The sequence below is a fragment of the Diabrotica undecimpunctata genome, chromosome 6 (assembly GCF_040954645.1).
Source record: "Diabrotica undecimpunctata isolate CICGRU chromosome 6, icDiaUnde3, whole genome shotgun sequence".
Taxonomy (NCBI): domain Eukaryota; kingdom Metazoa; phylum Arthropoda; class Insecta; order Coleoptera; family Chrysomelidae; genus Diabrotica; species Diabrotica undecimpunctata.
This window is the reverse complement of record NC_092808.1, coordinates 127516768-127537926: the sequence shown is the minus strand read 5'-3', so window position 1 is coordinate 127537926 and position 21159 is coordinate 127516768. Positions and strand designations below refer to the sequence as shown.

At 32.5% G+C, this 21159-nt stretch overlaps 1 protein-coding gene across 1 annotated transcript in view; it reads right to left on the bottom strand.

Annotated features, from left to right (window-relative positions):
• The window catches only part of LOC140444610 (opioid-binding protein/cell adhesion molecule-like), a 729647-nt gene extending 710270 nt beyond the window's left edge, over window positions 1-19377 (bottom strand). Inside the window, exons 1-2 of the mRNA XM_072536370.1 lie at window positions 19302-19377; window positions 8839-9057 (exon numbers count right to left, since the gene is read on the bottom strand). Of these exons, the coding sequence (XP_072392471.1) occupies window positions 8839-9057; window positions 19302-19377 (295 nt within the window). The remainder of the gene's footprint in view (window positions 1-8838; window positions 9058-19301) is intronic.
• Between the last annotated feature and the right edge of the window lie 1782 nt (window positions 19378-21159).

Below are 21159 nucleotides of genomic sequence, written 5' to 3'. Positions count from 1 at the left end.
ATGAGCATGTAACGGTACTTTAGAATTTTGTCTCTTTATAGAAATTCTTTGTATATCTTTCAGCGTTTTTATTTCTTAAAAGAAGTACCGAAACATGCAGATTTAGACCAAACCAAGAATATTTAGGCCCTTTTTCATAGCGCTGGGAAGAGAGTATTAAATTTGTTTTAACTTACAAATAGCTACCTTTATTCGACTTGTGACAGTTGAGTTAAGGAAGCAGCGACTTGACTTCAAAGACAACCTTTCCCTCAATATTGTACAGTTATTTGCCCGTTTGCTTCCCTTTTTAAAAAATACCGTTATGTTCATATGTTTGTCCCGAAAATGAAAATAAGTTGTGTCTTGTTAAGAAAGAATTCTTTAAGTAGGAATGATTCTATTCTAGGGGATAGTTTGTCCAATTTGAGAAAGACAGAATTACTTTACGTTGGATAGTCTAAGAGATTAGAATGAGTTTTAGTTGCGTCGTCTAAGAGTTTGGACGTATTTCTTTCTCTGAGAATTTATCTATAAGTTCATATATACACTTGTATTGTATCTCAAGTAGTTTGATCTAACGCCCAAGTAGATCAAATATACATTTGTATATTTGATGAAATTCAGTTTAGATTCAGTGCGATTTAAGAGGCAAGCTCATCTAGAGTTACTGTAAGTGGTCTTACTATTAATATTACCTCCAATTATATTCAAAAGTAGAGTAATTCACGATCTATCTTCGACAACATTTTCCTGATCGGTGGTTAAAGCTAACCACCGATGCAAAAAATTCCTCTAAGGAACAACTATTTCATCAATAGAACTTTTTAGAATTTTCATTAACTTTCATATCTTTTCATTAACAAATATTAATTACAACATTCAATAATTAAATAAAAGCTGTGCGAGTAGCTTCTTGTGAACCAAGTGCGGTTTGGTTCTTATTTTAATTTTTGGTAAAACCGACTTTTATAATCTTGTCTCTGTACTTTTGCTACTTTATTGTAAATTATATATATATATATATATATATATATATATATATATATATATATATATATAAAATATTTAACGTGATTATTTCGACCAAAAAACAATTTATAAATATGTTGGAAATATCGGGTATGTGGTCTATATTAAATAAAAAAATCTTTGTTTTTTCTAAAGCTCAATATTTCGCCATTTATTTGATGGCTTCATCGGGAGTAACTGTAAAAAACAAACATTTCAAAACACTGACGTACACTTAGATTTACAATACTTACAGAAATTAAAAGATTATACACATAAATAAAATTAAATACTAAAATAACATTATTGTTGATAAAACTGTACATTTAATAAAATGCATGTTAAAATTTAAAATATCTTTGAGCACGTTCGTTAACAATAAATAAGATGGCACAAGTAAACATTATTTCAAAATGCAAAAAATTTTTTAAATTTTAAATAAACAATTTAATTTTTTGGGTTAAACCAGGTTAATCAACTTATCTTTAATGCTGCCCAGAAATTTATTGGTAAATCTGTTAACGTCCGATGTCCTGTACCGTGGTGGAATGAATGTTGTGCTACAGCAATTCGTGAGAGTAAATCAGTCTTTAACCGCTACAAAAAGCTTTAAAAGAAAATATTAATTTTATAACACGAGCACTGATGTCTATTACAAACATTATTAGCAGAATCTATCAAGGCCACGTAACGAATCATCAGTATACCGCCACTATTCTTAAAGCCAAAGAATTCGCCGAACAAAACACCATTCGTTCGTTTGTAGTACAAAATAATTCTTTAAACCATCCTATTTATTTTCAAGAGATAAACAAATTTGTTCTTAAATCGAAGGATTCTAGTTTTGGAACTGATGGTATTCCTTAAGCATTTCTGAAACATCTCTCTGTTTTAGCCATAACGTATATCTTAAACGCATTAAAAAAATTTAACTACTTTACCAACGGCCAGTTATTTGGTCAAGGGCAATATGACCCAGAATCATACTTATTCATATCTCTGACATCTACAGCATGCAAATACCAAGAAAATATTGTTTACCTCAGGCTCTTATGGGTTTAAGAAAATTCCAACTTCCTAATCTATGAGTAGAAAAGAGTTAGAAAATATCGGTCAACCACAGACAACATTTTTGACTTGGAAAGCTCTTGCTACAAACTCAAAATTTAATAAAACTTGAAAGTAGAACATTTTGAGACAACTTTGTAAATAGAATATTCAAGGTCACTGCCTTGTTTTCATTCAAAACTTTCTAAACAACAGATCTTTTTAAGTGAAAATAAATATTTTTCAAATATTTATAGTTTGGAAATTATTGTATACCCCAAGACTCTATCTTCACTCCAACATTATTTCTAGTAGAAATAAATGATATAATCAAAAACATTCAACCACCCTTACAAACCAATAAAAAAAGCGTTTAAACCTTTTTAAAATTATTCGCATGAAAGATCATTTCTGCTTATCCATGCAACAAAATATATAGCGAAAAGTTTAATTTTTCAAAATAATAATTAACCTTTTTATCTGTAATGCTTGATTTATTGTAAGTATAAAGTAAAATTGTCACTTCTGCATTTCACTGGTGGGTAATAATTGTTTTTGCTGTAAAATAAACAACTATTCATAGTGGTTTTTTATCAATATTTTATCATTATGTGAATCTTAATTACACACTTCTATAGTTTCATTTTCCCTGCAGTAATTTTGTTTTCCTTAAACTTTAAAATTTATATAATAAAAGTTTCCAAACTATTTTCAAACAAATCTAAATTAGTTTTGCAATAAAACGAACTAGGTTGCTTAAGTTTTAGTTGTAATATGGCCAGCAAAATACGAAAATATTTCAGAACATTACAGAGACTATTGTAATAAAAATTTAATGTTCCTATCTTTGGTGATATACTTATTATTATTTTAATAAAAAATTTAACCTATTTAAATATCTTTATTATGTAGAAGTACAAAAAAAGGGAAGACTTTTATTTAAACGCGATTAGAGAAGTCACAATCAAAGTGTGTTCTGGAGTAAAAAAAGCAATAGTGCTAATTTTAGCCTAATGCAGATGAAATATCTTTCTTAAATAAAAAAGTTTTCTTAATAGTAAAAGTTAATAGAAAAGTTTCTTAAGTATCATGTGCACACTGAGAGCTAGTTGTCGGGAAGGTCTTCACATGAGATGGCTTTGAACTCTACGAGATAAGTAAAACTCAGAGGAAGCTAAGGAGGGCTCAACTAAGCTCGGTTTATATTTATATTTAAACCCATTCTGTGTGCAGATGCTCTGAACGACCGAAATGCTTCAGTCAGAGATTCTGTGGACCTACCTATGATGTCTATGTCATCTGCGTATCCGACAATTTGTACTGATTTGTTAAAGATAGTACCATTCGTAGTAATCTGCAACTCTCGAATTATTTTTTCTAATGCCAGGTTAAATAAGAGACACGATAGTCCATCACCCTGTCTTAGTCCATTTTTGCAATGGAAGGGTCTTGAGATATCGTTTTGGATTTTTACCATGCTCTCTGCACCTGTGAGTGTAAGTTCAGTTAACCGGATAAGATCAAACGGAATGCGAAATTCTACCATAGAAAGTAGAAGTTTATTTCTATTAACGGAGTCGTATGCGGCTTTGAAGTCAACAAATATGTGGTGGGTGTCGACGCCGAACTCTAGGGTTTTTTCAAGGATCTGCCTTACTGTAAATATCTGGTCCGTTGTTGATTTATTAGGACGGAAACCGCACTGATATCCTCCCACTATTTGTTCGGCGTAGGAGAGGAGTCTTTTGTACAATACGTTGGACAACACTTTATATGCCATATTGAGTAGAGTTATGCCTCTATAATTATCACACACCATTATGTCTCCCTTTTTGTGTATAGGACATAGTACACCTAACTTCCAGTCTGTGGGTGTTTCTTTCTGTTTCCAGATTGCAGTTATCAGTTTATGCATGTGTTTCATGAGGGGTCGCCGCCATTTTTAAAAAGTTCAGCAGGGAGATTATCCGAACCGGGAGCTTTATTATTTTTCAGTGTTGCGATGGCTTCTCTAATTTCTTCTTCGGTGGGGTGTGGTTGCCGATCATCTTCATTCATTTGAAACATCCTCAATCTCGCCATCTTCGTGGTTGCCGCTAAGCAGTTCTTCAAAATGGTCCGCCCATCTGTTTAGTATTTGTTCTTTGTTACTAATTATAGAACTGTCTCTATCTTTACAGGATATTATTCTGGGTTTGAATTCTTTAATTTTGATACACATTTATACATATTTATAATACACATATCTCTATCAAATGAATATCTGATCCAATAATAACCTCGTAACCTCGTATTTCACTGGTTAAAAGTGATAATAACAATTTACACATAAAATTTTAGTATATTTATGCTAAATGTAATATGATTACTTTAGTGTTTGAAGAAATTTTATCAAGCATTCTATTTCAACGTGGCTAATCAGTTTTTACTCTCTCCTGTAAAGTTTGGTTTTTGTGATATACGAAGTTTTCCATTTAAGGCGACGATATATGATTTAAAAATCCCATTCATTATTGATGATATTTAATAAAAAGCAGAAAAGTACAAAACTAGGACGTTACACTATAAAAACTAATTAGTACGTGAACTGTCTAACTATCAGAGGGAGGAAACAAGACTTAAGAAAAACTGGCCAGAAGATCCTACTAGATAATTACTGCTGAACTGCCACTGGCCAGTGTTTACACCACGACACAACTTTGAACACATTTACTTATTACTTTATTTAAGGAATATATTGTTAATTTACATTTAATAAATAAGCATCTTTATATTGGGAGATATAAAATATTTTTTAAACTCTACTACATATATATGTATATATATATATATATATATATATATATATATATATATATATATATATATATATATAATAAGCTACCTCTGAATAGTTTCACTGCTTCTACGTAATTGTTGGGAGAGCATTGTATATTGCTTTGCTTTCCAGCATCTATAATTTAACTTCCGAGTCTAATTCGGTACAACAATGCAATGCTAATCAATCTGCTCTTGTGCCCTGAGCCCTAAAAGGGTTCGTCATATTGAGTTTCCTAAACTAATTTCGAGTGGTCTAGGCCGGCATAATTAATATCGAGTTGATTACGTGCATAAAAACTGTTTTATGCTGGGGCTTAAATCCAGTCTGGTCAATTCGGAATATTATTAACTTAAATTTAATATTAATAGCATTTACATTTAGGGTAAAATTATACATGACTGCAGTATTATTAAAATTATTTACAATATGTGTAAAACATTTTAAGTAATTTAAAATATACGTGTTGACAAGCTATCAAAAATCTTAATTTAACGTTGTAGCATTCTCGTTTCACCCCGTATATCGTCAAAAGCGAACAAGATCTTCTTACGTTTCTAACATTAATAATCTAAACATTTTGGATTCTAAAAAGAAAAGACAGTTAGGATTTAATTTCACGTACAGGGAGCTTGCGCATCCGTTTATACGTATTTCGGCTCAATAGGCCTCATCAGAACGAGTACTAGAAACCAATTCACTAAGAATTTTGCTTGGTTGAGGAAATATGTTGTGGAATGCAATTTTTAGACTCCCCATGTCTCTCTTAACATCTTTATCAACGTCTGTTTTGCCTTGCAATTCTTAAAAGGCACAGATTAAAGCGGAATTCTTGAATTTGGTTTCGAAAATTAGCTTACGATTTTATTATCAAATGTCGCTACATTGCGTCTATACGACGCCATGTTAGAGTTGCTTCCTAAGACAGAAGAGATTTATTTCACGTTCAGAGCGTTTGCGAAAGCCGTTCTGATGAGGCCTATTGAGCCGAAATACGTATAAACAGATGCGCAAGCTCCCTGTACGTGAAATCAAATCTTAACTGTCTTTTTCTTTTTATTTCGATATGCTCTGTACGAGTACTAGAAACAAATTCGCTAAGAATTTTGCTTAGTTGAGGAGATATGTTGTGGAATGCAATTTTTAGATTTCCCATGTCTCTCTTAACATCTTTATCAACGTCTGTTTTGCCTTGCAATTCTTAGAAGGCACAGATTAAAGCGGAATTGCAGAAGAAACAGCAGCTTGCATTGTGGAGGTTCGAATGTTGACATCAGGGACTTCGATTTTAACAGCCGTCAGGGTACGATGGAGTATAGGTAATGGATTTTGATAAGAGCTATAACCTTGTAAATAACACGTAAACTTGAGTACTGCATGGGCATCACTCATAGCTCTTGTCAAAATCCATTACCTCTACTTGGAGTCCCGCTCAAGCTTGGCCGGTTTTTCTTCGGCTCGGAATGTTGTTCCTATTTAAATATTGTTTTGTAGCTTATCACCACTTCTTTCCATTTGTTTGTTCTCAGATTTTTTATGAATCTTTATAATTCTCTGGATTTTCGCACTCTAATTTATGTGTCCAGTTCCTTTATTTGTCTTCCAAACTTTGGGTTTTGGCTTTTATTACTTTTGTTTTAAAATAAGTCAATGCTTGTTGTAAATAGTTGTGTTGATTTTCTTGTGTTTTATTAATTAGCCATTTATGATAATATATTCTTGTATATTTCTTTTTTATTGTAGATTATCTTGTAGATTATCAATCGTCTGAAGACGAAGAACAAGGAGGATTTAGAGCAGGTCGTTCATCTTCTGTCTTAAACAAATTATAGAAAAGAAAATTGTGACAAATAGAGAGTTACATATGACTTTTGTAGATCTTGAGAAGGCATATGACACAGTCCCGCTAAATAAACTATGGGAAGTCCTGGGCACATCAAACATACATCAAACATTGGTTAGTGCTCTCAAAGATCTATATTGTGGTTCAAACTCCCAAATGAAATTCGGAAACCTCTTAGCTGAAAAATTTGCAGTTATCAAGGGTCTCAGACAAGGATGTTGTATCTCTCCGACTCTATTTAAGATTTATATCTCTGCAGCTCTGAAACAATGGAAAAGGAAAGTCAAAGGAATGGGTATACAATTGAACGATCAGGATTACATATATACTTTACAGTTTGCAGATGATCAGGTGGTGATCTCAAATGACAAAGATAACATGGAATACATGCTTAGAAAACTAATTGAAGAATACCAGAAATGAGGATTAAATATCAATTTAGAAAAGACAAAATACCTCTCAATTGGAGCTGAAGCAGAACAAGTCGATATCGATGACAATCAAAAAATAAATCCCTGCAACGAATATAAATACCTGGGCGTCATCTTCGATCGTAGTGGAAAAGACGAACGAGAAATAGAACATCGAGTTGTACAAGCACGAAGAGCTATAGCATGTTTGAACGGAATTCTATGGAGTAAAGAAATATCAAAGAAAAGAAAATGGAACATCTATGAGACAATGGTTAAAACTAGCCTACTTTATGGAGCTGAGACATGGAGAATAACCGAAAAATATAAGAAAAAGGTCGAAGCCACGGAAATGGATGCCATCAGAAGATCGATGAGAATATCAAGAGCCGACAGAATACGGAATGAAGTGATAAAACAACAAATGGGTATAGAGGGCACTATAGTTGAGGATATTGAGAGAAAACAGCTCATATGGTATGGGCATGTGAGCCGAATGGGGGACGAAAGATTGCCTAAAAAAACGATGATGTGGCAACCCCCAGAGAAGAGGAAACGAGGAAGACCACCACAGAGCTGGAACCTGGGAGTTAGCAAAGCAATTAGCGCTCGAAATCTGGACGAAAACCTAACTCAAGACAGAATACAGTGGCGTTTGGGAGTCGGACAACGTCGTAAGACATTATAAAAAAACCGAATATATATATATATATATATATATATATATATATATATATATATATATATATATATATATATATATATATATATATATATATATATAATTTATATTTATATATATATATATATATTTCTATTTTATGTGTTTTTATTTCTTCAGGATAAATTATTCTAGTATCATCTTAGTAGATTGTAAATTGTAAATTTTAAGAATTATCCCTTGAATGCATAAGCGAGGTACCTTAGGAATCCCAGTAATAAATTTTGTTTAATATATATTTTAATTGCACAAGTTTATCCATTTTGTGTTCAAAATATGAACAAGTTTGACTGAAAAAAAACCGTTAATGCAATACGAGCTTATTTAAAATTGGAATGATAAATCAGATGACTCGAAAATGTATTACGATGAAGTTGCAGAAAACACAAATGATGAGGATCTTAGGGACGTATGGTCAGAAACAGAAGACAATATAAAATGTTAAAGTGGAGAGGATACGGACCAGGAACCAGAAGGAGTAAATGAATGTGACATAGATGAGGTAGCCCCTAAATTAACCGCAAAGTCCGGAATTCAATGGTTTTGTCGTCCCTTTCCTTCCAACAAGGATTCTGAAAAACATAGGTGATGCTTGTCTTGGTATTACTCAGTATAGTAATAGTACCAATACATTTATAGAAAGATTTTATTTATTTATAATAACAGAAATAAAAGACATAATTTGTTGTTACACAAATAAAGTAACAGATAGATATTTTGACTACTGGAATAAAAAACGCCTAATAATCCAAAACAATGGACTCCGCTTACAAAAGAAGAATTGGATTGTTTATCGGTGTCCTTATCAATTACTCAGGAAGGTGCCCTCAGTTGTAAAAACAAATCTAAAAGAGAGATGTGGTCTACTGACATATATATATATATATATACGTCAATCTTTTTTCACTGCGATCATGTCCAGGGGAAGATAATACAAAGGCAAGCAACTCGAAAGAATCCTTTGGAAGGTTCAAATCTCTGATAACATCGCTTAGTTCTTCCTAAGTACAGCGCTGAGGATGCGTTAAATCCCCTTTAAAATCACTGTCGTCTTCCTCCAATCTATTAGTATGTAGTTCGTCAGATAACGTTTCTACATTATCTTCTGGTAACGTAGGTAGACTGCTTAATATTGGAATGTGTATCTGCTCAAGCTTAGTCCACTGTCGCAAGTTTTCAAGACGAGTTTTGCACACTACATGTAGAGCCAAGGATTTTTCTTGATCTCCTAGCAGTTTAGCAGTAGTAGCAGTTTAATGTTTCTAATAAACAATATTCATATTATATTGACTATTTTTATTTTTATTACCTGTTCATTTTGAAAACGGGTCATCTCTTTTACAAAAAAAATCGGTTTCTAGGTCTTTTACAATTGAAAAATATCTTTTTATAATATTCCTCGGTTTGTATAATAAATCATAAAACCAAAAAGTACATAAAAACACTTAAGTTCTTAAAAGTAATGAGGATAAGAAGTTTTTTACTTCTCCTGTGAAATTTAAAAAAGTGTAGGTGGCCCTTTTTTAAAATGACGGATTCAATTAGAAGTAACTATAGTAGAAACCCTCAATTCAGAAGAGTGATTTCATAGTTTAAACGCCGAATATCCTCAAATTTAAATGTACACAGCGGCCCTCGAAAACTGCCTGTTTTCTCGATTGCAATTTGCGTTTCCTCATAAGAAATTACAGAATATATAAAGTAGTATATTTATTTGTGCTTCTCTATAGTAGACTTGACCAGAAGTTGTCGTACAGTGTAGCCAAATCTTGTCCACAAGTAGTAATTATGGTCATACAAAACCTGTATTCTTCCACGCAGCGATTATTACCGTCATAAAAATACCAAAAAACATGATTTTTTCAATAGTAAAAATTAAGCACAAAATTGTAATAAAATAAATTTTATTTATATGTTCCGTTTCGTTACGTATTTAAATTTATAAAATAAAAATCGATATTTTAAAACATTATTTTTCAATCGTTTGGCAATGTTGGAATTAGCGAGGGAACTCGGTTTTACAATTCGGATCCAGACATGCAGTAAAACTAGTTTTTATTATTTTTTGCCGAAGAAATGAACGAAGAAAACATTGGTGTTTCTATGGGTAAATAGTGCATGTGTTTTTGTGAGTATATTTTATGTGATAAGTTTGTAAACTTATTGTTGTCAATACTGTTTTATCAATACTGTATTGTAGTATTGATAAAACGTGTTATTGATAATAAGAGTGTTATAGTTTGTCGTTTTATAGTAAATATTTAGTTATATTCTTTGAAATTATTGTATATATAGTATATATCCAGATTATTGAAATACAATGGACGAAAAACCGAGTTGTTACAAGAGAAGACAGCAAAATTCTGATGTTGATTCCAAGAATGAAAAGCCGCAAAAGAGACGGAAAATGGTAACGTCCGAAGAGAAAGTAATGATACGAAACGTTTATGAAGGAATTGTCGGCAGAAAAATGGCATTAAACGTTAGCCAAGCGGTCGACATTTGTAGCAGTTTAACAAAAGTATCCGTTAGCTGTATTTATCCTGTTAGCTGAATGTATACTTAAAACTACATCGGAAAATAAAAAGCAAGAAAAAGGTAAAACTGGAGGTAGGAAAAGCATTGTTTTGGATGACGAAACAAGGAATATTATACGTCGAAAAATTCATTCATTTTATTTTCGGAGTGAAATTCCAACACTGAAAAAAATTTCTCAAGAGCTCGAAAATGATGACTCTTTACCCAAGATATCTCGTAGGGTCTTAATCAGGACCATGCACTAAATGAACTTTTGATACGTAAAACGCAACAGAAAAAATATGCTATTAGAAAAAAATGAAATTATTCTGTGGAGAAGAAAATATTTAGAAGAAATACGAAAAATTCGCAGCACTGGATGCAAAATATATTATTTGGATGAAACCTGGATTAACGAAGGTCATACAGTTGGAAAAGTTTGGCAAGATTTAAATGTAAATAGTAAACGCGAAGCATTTATAGAAGGCTGGTCTACAGGATTAAAGGCTCCATCAGGAAAGGGACGGCGTTTAATCATCACCCATATAGGAAGTGATACAGGGTTCCTTGATGATGGTTTGCTTCAATTTGAGTCGAAAAAAACAGGTGATTATCATGAAGAAATGACTTCTGAAGTATTTGAGCGCTGGTTTAAGAGAATCTTACCAAAATTGGAATCTGGGTCTGTGGTTGTTATGGACAATGCGCCATATCATAGCCGCAGACTAGAACAATTACCGACGACGGCATGGCGGAAAGGGAGAATTCAAGAATGGCTTACAGAAAAGGGGATTGCATACGAAGAATTAATGCTCAAAATTCAACTACTTGACATTGCACGGTTAAGGAAAAGTGAATATCTTAAATATGTTGTGGATGAAACTGCAAAAGATTATGGTGTTAAAGTTCTGCGTCTACCACCTTATCATTGCGAACTTAATCCCATTAAACTTATCTGGGCGCAAGTGAAAGGAGAAGTAGCACGCAATAACAAAACGTTCAAATCAAACGAAGTTAAGGAACTTTTGATTCAAGCAATCCTCCATGTAACTATAGAGAAATGGGCTAAATGTATAGGCCACATAATTAAAGAAGAATATCGTATGTGGGAACTTGACACTAATGTCGAAGTTTTACTAGAGCCAATTATAATTACACCAGGTGAAGATAATGACAGCGATAGCAGCACTGCAACTTCAGATTTAGACAGCGAATAATATTTTCTCATAGTTTAGTAGGAACATCAGCATAAAAAAACCAAAAACAAAAAAAAAACGAGAACATAGTAAGTGTGTATAGTGTTTGTGTTAGAATAGAACAATGTTTTGTTACATCCAAAATTATTTTTATTTTGTTTTTATAGAATTTTATTTTGTTTTATAGGATTTTATTTTGTTTTGTTTTATACTGTTTAAGTGTTTTGTTTATTTTATTTAATGGGAAAATATGGCTCTTGGCGAACACCCATTTAAAAAAAAGTAACGCGCCACAAGACATACCTCTCGGGTGGTGTGGAAACTGTCTTAAAATTTGTTTTAAAAACATTTCATTGTGTAACTCTTTAAGGGCGAGTCACGTCAAAAGACGTTTTAGCGTAACTTCCGCGGCAATCGGGTGGCATCAGTAAGCTTTCTGCAAAATTACTTGTTTTTTATAGCTTTTTGTTTTTGGCATTTTGTATTTTTAGGAGACAGTAGAGAATAAGCCACAAAATATTTATTCATAGGTTTAATTTACTGACGTTTCGATCTCTATATAAAGAGATCGTTTTCAAATATACAAATGATAGCAATATTTATTTTTTTTGTGGCTTTTTGCTTGTGGCATTCCGTATTTTTAGGGAGAATGATGGTAATAAGCCACAATACATCTATTTACATGTTTATTTTACTGACGTTTCGATCTCTATTACAGAGACCGTTTTTAAAGTTAAGAAAAAAAAAAGAAAATAATATAAGAATATATAAATATATAATAATAAACAAATAAAATAAATATAACTATAATTTATATCTTTGAAAACGGTCTTTGGATATAGAGATTGAAACTTCAGTAAAAACCAGATAAATATATTGTGGCCTATTTTGAACAATAATATTTAAACAATATAATATAATTAACGTTGAAATAAAAGTGAGTGAACGCCACTGGATTTTCATACGTCTTTCCCCACTTCTACGCCTTCAAACGATGACTCACTCTCCCAAATAGTGAAATTAGAGTTTAGTATGCATTGGTCTTAGAATTTGTAAGTTTGTTTATAAATATATTGCAATTATAATGGTGGAATATAATATACAGAAATGTAAGAATATTTAAGTATTTGATGAGTATGTTATATCTCGAAAACTAGAGCTTATACAAAGAAAAGGTTTGTAGGAAGATATTTTCTTTTATTGGGCTATGTAATCAGAGTTGATACAAATGTTTTTGAAATATTATAAAATTTCATGTTTTTGTAGAATTAAAAAAAAACCAGTACAAGTGAGTTAAAGAGACATGATAATTAATCGATGTTAAATTACTTAATACATGTTTTAAATTTATTTCAGTATTGTTACCGTTACAGTCAGAAATAAGTATTTTGTCCAGTAGTTTAGTTTCCTCTAATCTAGTAAATTTATACCACTCTAAGACAACATTAATTCAGAAATTTCTATTTATTCTTAGATGGCCATAAAAGTTTCTATATAATATATGAACTCCAATTATTTGATAACGAAACAAGCAGCATTTATACTCGAATAAATTTATATTGTGCTCATCCCTAAATCTTTTTCCCATTCCGTATTATCTACCAGATCTAACTGCTACAGAAACCCCCAATTTTAAGGGCGTTATAATTGTAGTTCAGAAAGTTTTTCGCCTATTATAGTTCCCGAAATGGCATGTAGATTTTCCAATACTATTACATTTGTAACATAATGAATTTCCAACTATATCGTAGATAGTAAGTTTATATGATTCACTAGATTCGTATAGAACCAATTAAACAACTCGCAATTAACATTAGTACGAAAATGTAATTTCAATAATAGGGCTATCAAAAATAATCGTAATTTAAGAAGGGTATGAAATCGCATTTCTAAGACTTGGCAGTAGCGTAGTTACCATTGAATGATGTAAAATGAATAAGATTTTAGATGAAAAGCTGAAAAGTATATGTTATAGCTAACGTCCAAAATCAGATTAATCTCAATATTACATAGTTAATATCGAGATTCACCAGTCTAGTTGGTTAATATCCAAAGATAAATGATCTTCAGCCTTCAATCGGACATTAACTGGCTAATCTTGACATTAACACAAGTTAAAGTCCGCATTGTTTTGATGCGTAATCAAGTGGCATTCATGCAAGAAGTATTGTTATTTGAAAGTGAAAATTTAAGTATTTAATATGTCCAATGAATTTAAAGACCGGTTTTACGAGAATCTTAATAAAATTATTTCCACAAAAAGTGATGAAAACAGTGCTTATTTATTTCGTGAAAAATATGATTTAATGATAATCAAGTGAAAGAAGCAAAACGGCAAGCTAAGAAAACAGCGTTGTCATATTGACGTTTAGCCAAATACGATGTAGTGAATGTGGAAAATGATTTCAAACTTATTGTTCCTTTGCAAGAAGGTAAGAAGAAATTTTTATATTACGTAAAAAAGAGGAATTATTTGATATTCTGTATGAAGCACATTAAGTATTGGTAATGGGGGAAGAACAAGAATGTTAAATTTTTTAAATGATAGATATAAAAATATAACACAAGAAATGGTACCACTCAGTCCCCTGACAATACCCTGTCAGTAAAAATTCAGTTAAAAAAAAGGCCTTATTGTAAAACCTATGATATTTTCTAAAATGAATAGTCTGTGTCAAGTTTGATCGACATGCTATCCAAACCTGATGGACCATTTCGTTTCATCTTTGTATATCAGGATCACCTTACAAAATTCGTGCAATTAAGATCTTTAAATTTGGAAGAAGGCAGATGAAGTAGTTACACATTTGATAAAAATTTTCTGCATTTTTGGAGCACCTTCAATACTCTAATCGGATAATGGTCGTGAGTTCGTTAACGCAGTAATAAATGAACTGAAAAATATGTGGCCGGGATTTAAAAATTGTTCATGGAAAGCCTCAGCATAGCAAGTCCCAAGGAAGTGCCGAAAGGGCTAAGCGTGACATTCATGATAGGCTAATATTTATTTAATTTATTCAATTAATAATAACAGGGCCTTTCATGCAGGAATAAAACAGTCTCCCTACGAAGCAATCTTTAGGGCGAAAATGAAAGTTGGTCTATCGTATTCTGTCTTTCCAAAGGAATGTATTATCGAAATAGATTACATGTTCTATACTAAATTACATGTCCTATCCATCAAAGGCGTGCTAATTTAATACATTTTACAACGTCAGGTTTCCCAAAACCTCTGTATAACTCAAAGTTGTAGCGCCTACGCCACAAACCCTCTTCTTGGACTCCTTCATATATTTTCCTTAGAATTTTTCTTTCGAAGCGTTTAAGCAATTCTTGGTCGTTCTGTGTAAGTGACCACGTTTCTGACCCGTTTGTTAACAATGGCCTTATTAGTGTTTTATATATGGTTACTTTAATTTTTCTGGGTAGTTTTGGGGCCATCTGTTTCCTCGAGCCATAATAGCACTAATTGGCAAGCACTATTCTTTTTTTAATTTCTTCGCTGATATTGTTGTCTTTGGTCAGTAGCGAGCCCAGGTAGACGAAGGTGTCCACACCTTCCAGTTCCAGATCATCAATTAATAGTCTAGGTATCTGGTTACCTGATCTAGTACAATACATATACTTGGTTTTCTGTGCGTTTATTTTTAATCCCATAACGCAGACGCCCTGAGTGATCGAAACGCTTCGATCAGAGATTCTGTGGACTTAGCAATAATGTCTATGTCATCTGTATATCCGACCACTTATACAGATTTATTAAAGATGATGTCATTTGTATTAATATGACACTCTTGAATTACTTTTTCCAGTGCAGGGTTAAATAAGAGACACGACAGTCCATCTCCCTGTCTCAGTCCATTTTTACAATGGAAGGGTCTTGAAAAGTCGTTTTGTATTCTAACTACACTCTATACGCCTGTAAGTGTAAGTTCTGTTAGTTGAACAAGATGAAGCGGCATTTGAAATTCCACCATAGGCTGTAGAAGTTTTTGTCTGTTGACTGAGTCGTATGCGGCTTTGAAATCCATGAATATGTGGTGGGTGTCGACTCCGAACTCAAGCGTTTTCTCAAGAATCTGCCTGACTGTCAAGATTTGATCCGTTGTTGATTAATTGGGTCAGAAACCGCACCGGTAGTTCCCAACTATTTGTTCAGCATAGGGAATCAATCTTCTGTATGATACGTTGGATAATACTTTATATGCCACGTTAATTAAGGTGATGTCTCTATAATTATCACACACCATCATATCTCCCTTTTCTTGAAGAGGGTGCATTACACCTTATTTCCAGTCCGCGGGCGTTTCCTTCCGTTGCCAGATTTCGGTTACTAATTTATGCATGTGTTTAAAAAGGGTGTCACCACCATTTTTAAAGAGTTCGGCAGGAAGATTGTCCAAACCGTGGGCTTTGTTATTTTTCAGTTTTGAAATGGCTTCTCTAATTTCTTCTTCGGTGGGGGGCGGCTCTTGAGCGTTTTCATCCATTTTAGGCAAAGTAATTTCTATTTGGTCTTCTTCACGACTGTCGCTAAGCAGTTCTTCAAAATGATTCGCCCACCTGTTTAGTATCTGTTCTTTGTCACTAATTATAGAACCATATTTGTCTTTACATGCTGTTATTCTGGGTTTGAATGCTTTTCTGTAGCTGTTTATCTTCTGGTAGAATTTTCGCGAGTCTTTTCTATTGTGGTGATTAACAATCTCGTTTAGAGCGTTTTCGTATGGCTCTTTCTTTTTCCTTCTAAACGTCTTCTCGACTTCTCGTCTAAGATTTTTACAGTCTTCCAGGTTTAATCTCGTCCTGCGCTGCTAAAGTCTCTTATATGCTTCATTTTTCTGTTGGTTAATGGATCTATATTCTTTGTAAAACCAACCTTCGTTTATTTTAGCCTGGTTAGGTTTTATAAAGCCTTTAGCCGCTGTATGGATAGCTTCCTTGCATTTGGTCCAGTGTTCTTCTATACTTAAATTTTCGTCAATTCTTGTCAGCTCTTCATTTAAAATTTTCCTGTAGTTATCCCTAGCGTCTTCCTATAGATACTACCTAATATTTTTAGTATTGTTGTAGCAAGTAACCGATTATAACCCCGTACTACAAGGGTGTTTTGAAAGTGAAAACTTAAGCATCGTCAGTCGAGCTCGTTTAATTTGTTAACTATTGTAATTTTAAAATGCCGAAAATAACTTGTGTCGATACTGGGATATTTAAATATTATAGTACTAAATATTTAATACTTTTTTATTCCTGATATGTTATTTAAAGTATTTTAATGATTGCATAGATTTACGTTAATAAAACTTGCAGTTATTTGAATGGAATATCCACTATTATAAAGAAATCGATTTTAACTGCAGTTATTTATATTAAAAATCTATTACAGGTTGCGTGGGACAAGAAATTTTAGATAGACAGACAAAAATGTCAGAACTGCGTCACATTTAGCCAGAAAAGACCAAACTATATCTAGAGAAAAATATCAAACTTCGGTTTCTTAGTCTTTTTGGTCAAGTTCGAAAGAAAGAAAGACTTGTGCCATGCATTAGTCTCTTATCCAATGGAACCTTAACTTCTTTTTTAGAAAAATATTGCAAATTGAGTATTTCAAGTAAAAGAACTATAAAGAGAAACAATGTCAACTCGTTGTAGTCGTCAGTAATAGATAATATAAAAACTAATATTAGTGATAATTACTTCTATGTGTGTGTTGACGAAAGCACTGATTCGTCAAGAAGATATATCGCTCATTTAATGATTGATGTTCTAAGTGATCAGATCTTATCAAAATCCTATTTAATTTCATACCAGCAATTAGATAAAAGCAACCCTGTAACAATATCACGTTTTGTACAAGAAGAAATATTAAATTTTTTTCTTTCTGCAGCTTTTCCCAGCCATAAATTATTGCTCTTTTTATCCTATGCTGCACCATATATGGTCAAGATACACCAAAATATAAAATTTTAAACTTATATTTATCTGGTCTATCTAATAATTATAAATAACCAAAATTTTGTTACTATATCTTTATGTTTCAATAATTAACTCACGCACTGTATATATACGTACCGTTGTTAAAAATTTATCTAGAAGAACTCTTAACACATTTAACTCCGCAATTCATTAGTGACAAAGTCCAGATGGCCGCATGTTTTTTTTAAATAGTGTTGTAATGTTTATTTTAGCTGGTGGGTACTAGACTAAGTTCAAATTTTGGTACATTTTTTTCAAAAAACACACGACCGCCTTAGTTGCGGTGAAGGCGCAGGGCAAACTAATTGCTAATTGAGTGCAGGGGACCGCCCGTGCTGCGTTCAGTCAAAAATATACTTTTTTTATATACAGAAGAAACTAAAACTAAAGAAAAGTAACCAAAACTATATTTTAGAATGGAATTCACGAAAACATGAAGATAAACACAGCCCAGGTTGATCACGACATAATGAATAGTAATAAATTGAGTCAACTCTTTTTTTCCTGGCAGCAAACCGGTGACGGTGTCAGTCTCCTTGTAACTTTTTTATTTTCTCCTTCACTTTTGGTACAAAGCTCAGGAAGATGTGTTATCTTAATTTTTCGTAATGGTTCTGGTTCTGGTGGTGTAAGTCCAATTAACTTGGACATACATACATAATCGGTAATCATAAAAGGTGATTTTATTGTCAGGATTACCTTTCTTGTAAAAATAATGTGATGTGATCATCAATATTTGTAATATATGGACAGTCAGCTTTTTATACCAAATGAGTGTCTTGTACTCACAGGAATATTATCACATCATCTGATCGCAATGGTCAACTCCTGCCATAAACTCATTATATTTATGTATCAATACAGGCATTTCTTTTTCTTGACCACGCCGCCGATTCATCAGGGTTTTCATACGTGCATTAAATTCACACAAAATCGCCATTATTTCACGACGATCTCTCCATTTAATTATGCAAATTTCTTGTAAATTGTGTTGAACCACCAATTTACCTTTTTTAGTTTTGTCTTTCTGACTACTTCTGGATTTCCTTTCCCGTTTAACCGTAAGGTTCCTGTCACATAAGTTTTTCTCAGTAACTCCACAGCAAGCTTTAGACTATTGTAAAAATTATCCATAAACAGATAATGGCCATTTAAATCAACTTTTCTGTATGGTTTAACCCGAATAATACAGGATCTGCTGAGCCAATATAAATCACTATATTGAGGGCAGTACCACTCGCTTCACATAACATATAAAGTTTAATGTCGAATTTTTGCCTCTTTTCTTTAATATATTACCGAAATTTTAAACGGCCCCTCAACAAAACCATCGGTTCGTCGATACAGAATTCCCTGTTGGGATAATATATTTGTATCATTCTATTATTATAATAATTTATCAATGGCATTATTTTTCCCAATTGAGTTCGTGGCTCTAGTGTTGTGTCCTCAAACTGCAAGCTTCTCAAAATCAATAAGAACCGATTTCGGCTCATAAATGACGAAAAACACTGTAGGTTAAACAGATAATTTTTTTTTCCAATAGTCATTCATTGGGTTTAATTTGATAGTCCTCATATGAAAAAGCATACCTAGAAATCTTTTCATTTCCGTTACATTGACATCATACCATGACGTTATTCTTGGTTTACTTTCTAAGCTTTGGGAATTAATTTGATGGCATGTTTGTTAGCCTTCTCACACAACACGTTAAAAAAATCACCTGTCACTAGAAGTTGGAAGTAATCAAAAGGGTTTGTGGAATTTACGTCAACCAAAATACCTGCTACCTTAGTAAACGGCAAACTTTGATTTGAAATTTCAGTAAAACTCCAATCGTTTTGTGCAATATTCTTCATGTCTGAGGAAACTGTAAGGTTGATGAACAACCACAGGAAACTGTAGGCGTAGATGAACAACCGGGAATTTGTGGAGGTTGTAAAATTAAGTCTTCTTCGGACTCATTATCGCTTTCTCCTGTCAGGGGTTTATCTCGTTGTCCGATTCTTCCAAAGCAGCTAATAATTCAGCATCTGTTAGTTTACGGTGTTTTTTAGAATCATATTTTATCATTTTTAAAGGTCTTTGTTATCAGCGCACTCTGTGTGCTGATCAACGCCTGTCGGGCGGTCAACGTCATTTGTTTTGTACACTATGAAATGATTGTTAATATAATATATACTAGCGGACTATATACTCGACATCGAGTTTTTTAAATGAAATTTTTATTTTGCGAGAAAAATATACAATATATACAATGACCGGAAGTAAAAATATTTTTATCAATAACTCAAAAACTATAAATGATAATTTCGTGAACTTACATTTTTGAACTCTACGTTGAATTCTCTATTGATTTGACTAATAAAAACGAAACCGGAAATCAACCTCAAAACCGGAATGCAATTTTTAGTTCATCAAATGTCGACATGGATATCATTTAGCAGTTAATTTTGCATGCTGATCACGAATCCGGTGTCAGAATTGCTCTATCTTGACGTTTTATGCGCGTTTCGGGTTACTTCCGGTGTCGGATCGCAACCGGAAGTACATATTTAGATTCGTCTCGACGAGACCTTTCGATCCATATATACATTGTGGGGTCTAAAACTTAAAGTAAATTTTAACTTACTTCCGGTCATCTCAAAACCGGAAGTGAATTTTTGTACCAAAAGTTTAATCTTGACAATCTCATAAGTAATACTAATAATATTCCGAAAAAATATTTTAATTATCTAATATGGTTTTTGAGTAAAGTGGTGGACAAGAAAAGGGCTTAGCGTTTTAGTATATAAGATCTTTATTTATATTATATATCTTTTATTTATACATATATAAGTGTATAAAATAATTAATTAGTATAATAAATAATTAATAAATAATCATAAATACACCCAGATTTACCAATCGAACAAAAAGCAGCTTAAATAAGTACATACTATAAACAATCAAAAACCAAACCCAACACGTGGCAGATGGACTACTATCAAATGTGTACCTCAAATCATTAAAAATTAATAGACGATTTATATTAGGTGCATACACAAACGCCTCTCGGAAGGTCGCGGCGTTTTTGCGGAAGTCGGGTGAACACCGAAGAGGCGGTGGCGGACTTGAATGTGTTAAATTGGTGAAATGATGAAAGTGTAGGAATATGGGTATCTTTTAACAAGAAGAGTATGTTTTGCGGATGATTATATATTATATTCGCACAAGAAAAAATCCAAGCGAACTGGTCAAGCTTTGATACTCAACTATTTTAATTTTAACGTCACATTTTTCTGTATAAAAGCTTTTCATTGGAGATTTAATATTACAATTGTATGAAGTTGGCTTTGAAAATTCTACGGAATGGCTAATAAATAGCTCAGTTGACAATTTGCACAAAGCAGCTATTCAAACGTAATTTTTGCATTGTATATGTTTATTTTTCGTTAATTAATATGCTGTTTTAAAACATAGAGTTTCAAGAGTTTCTCATAATAATAACTTCAACCCAACCAGTCATTCAAAATCTATTGTAACTACAGTAAATTTGTTACGACAGGCATAGAGAAATGTCTACATTGATAACAGTCTTTTTCAGGAAATTATAAAAACGATTACTAGATTGGGCTCTGGATGGAATCTAATGTGCAAAT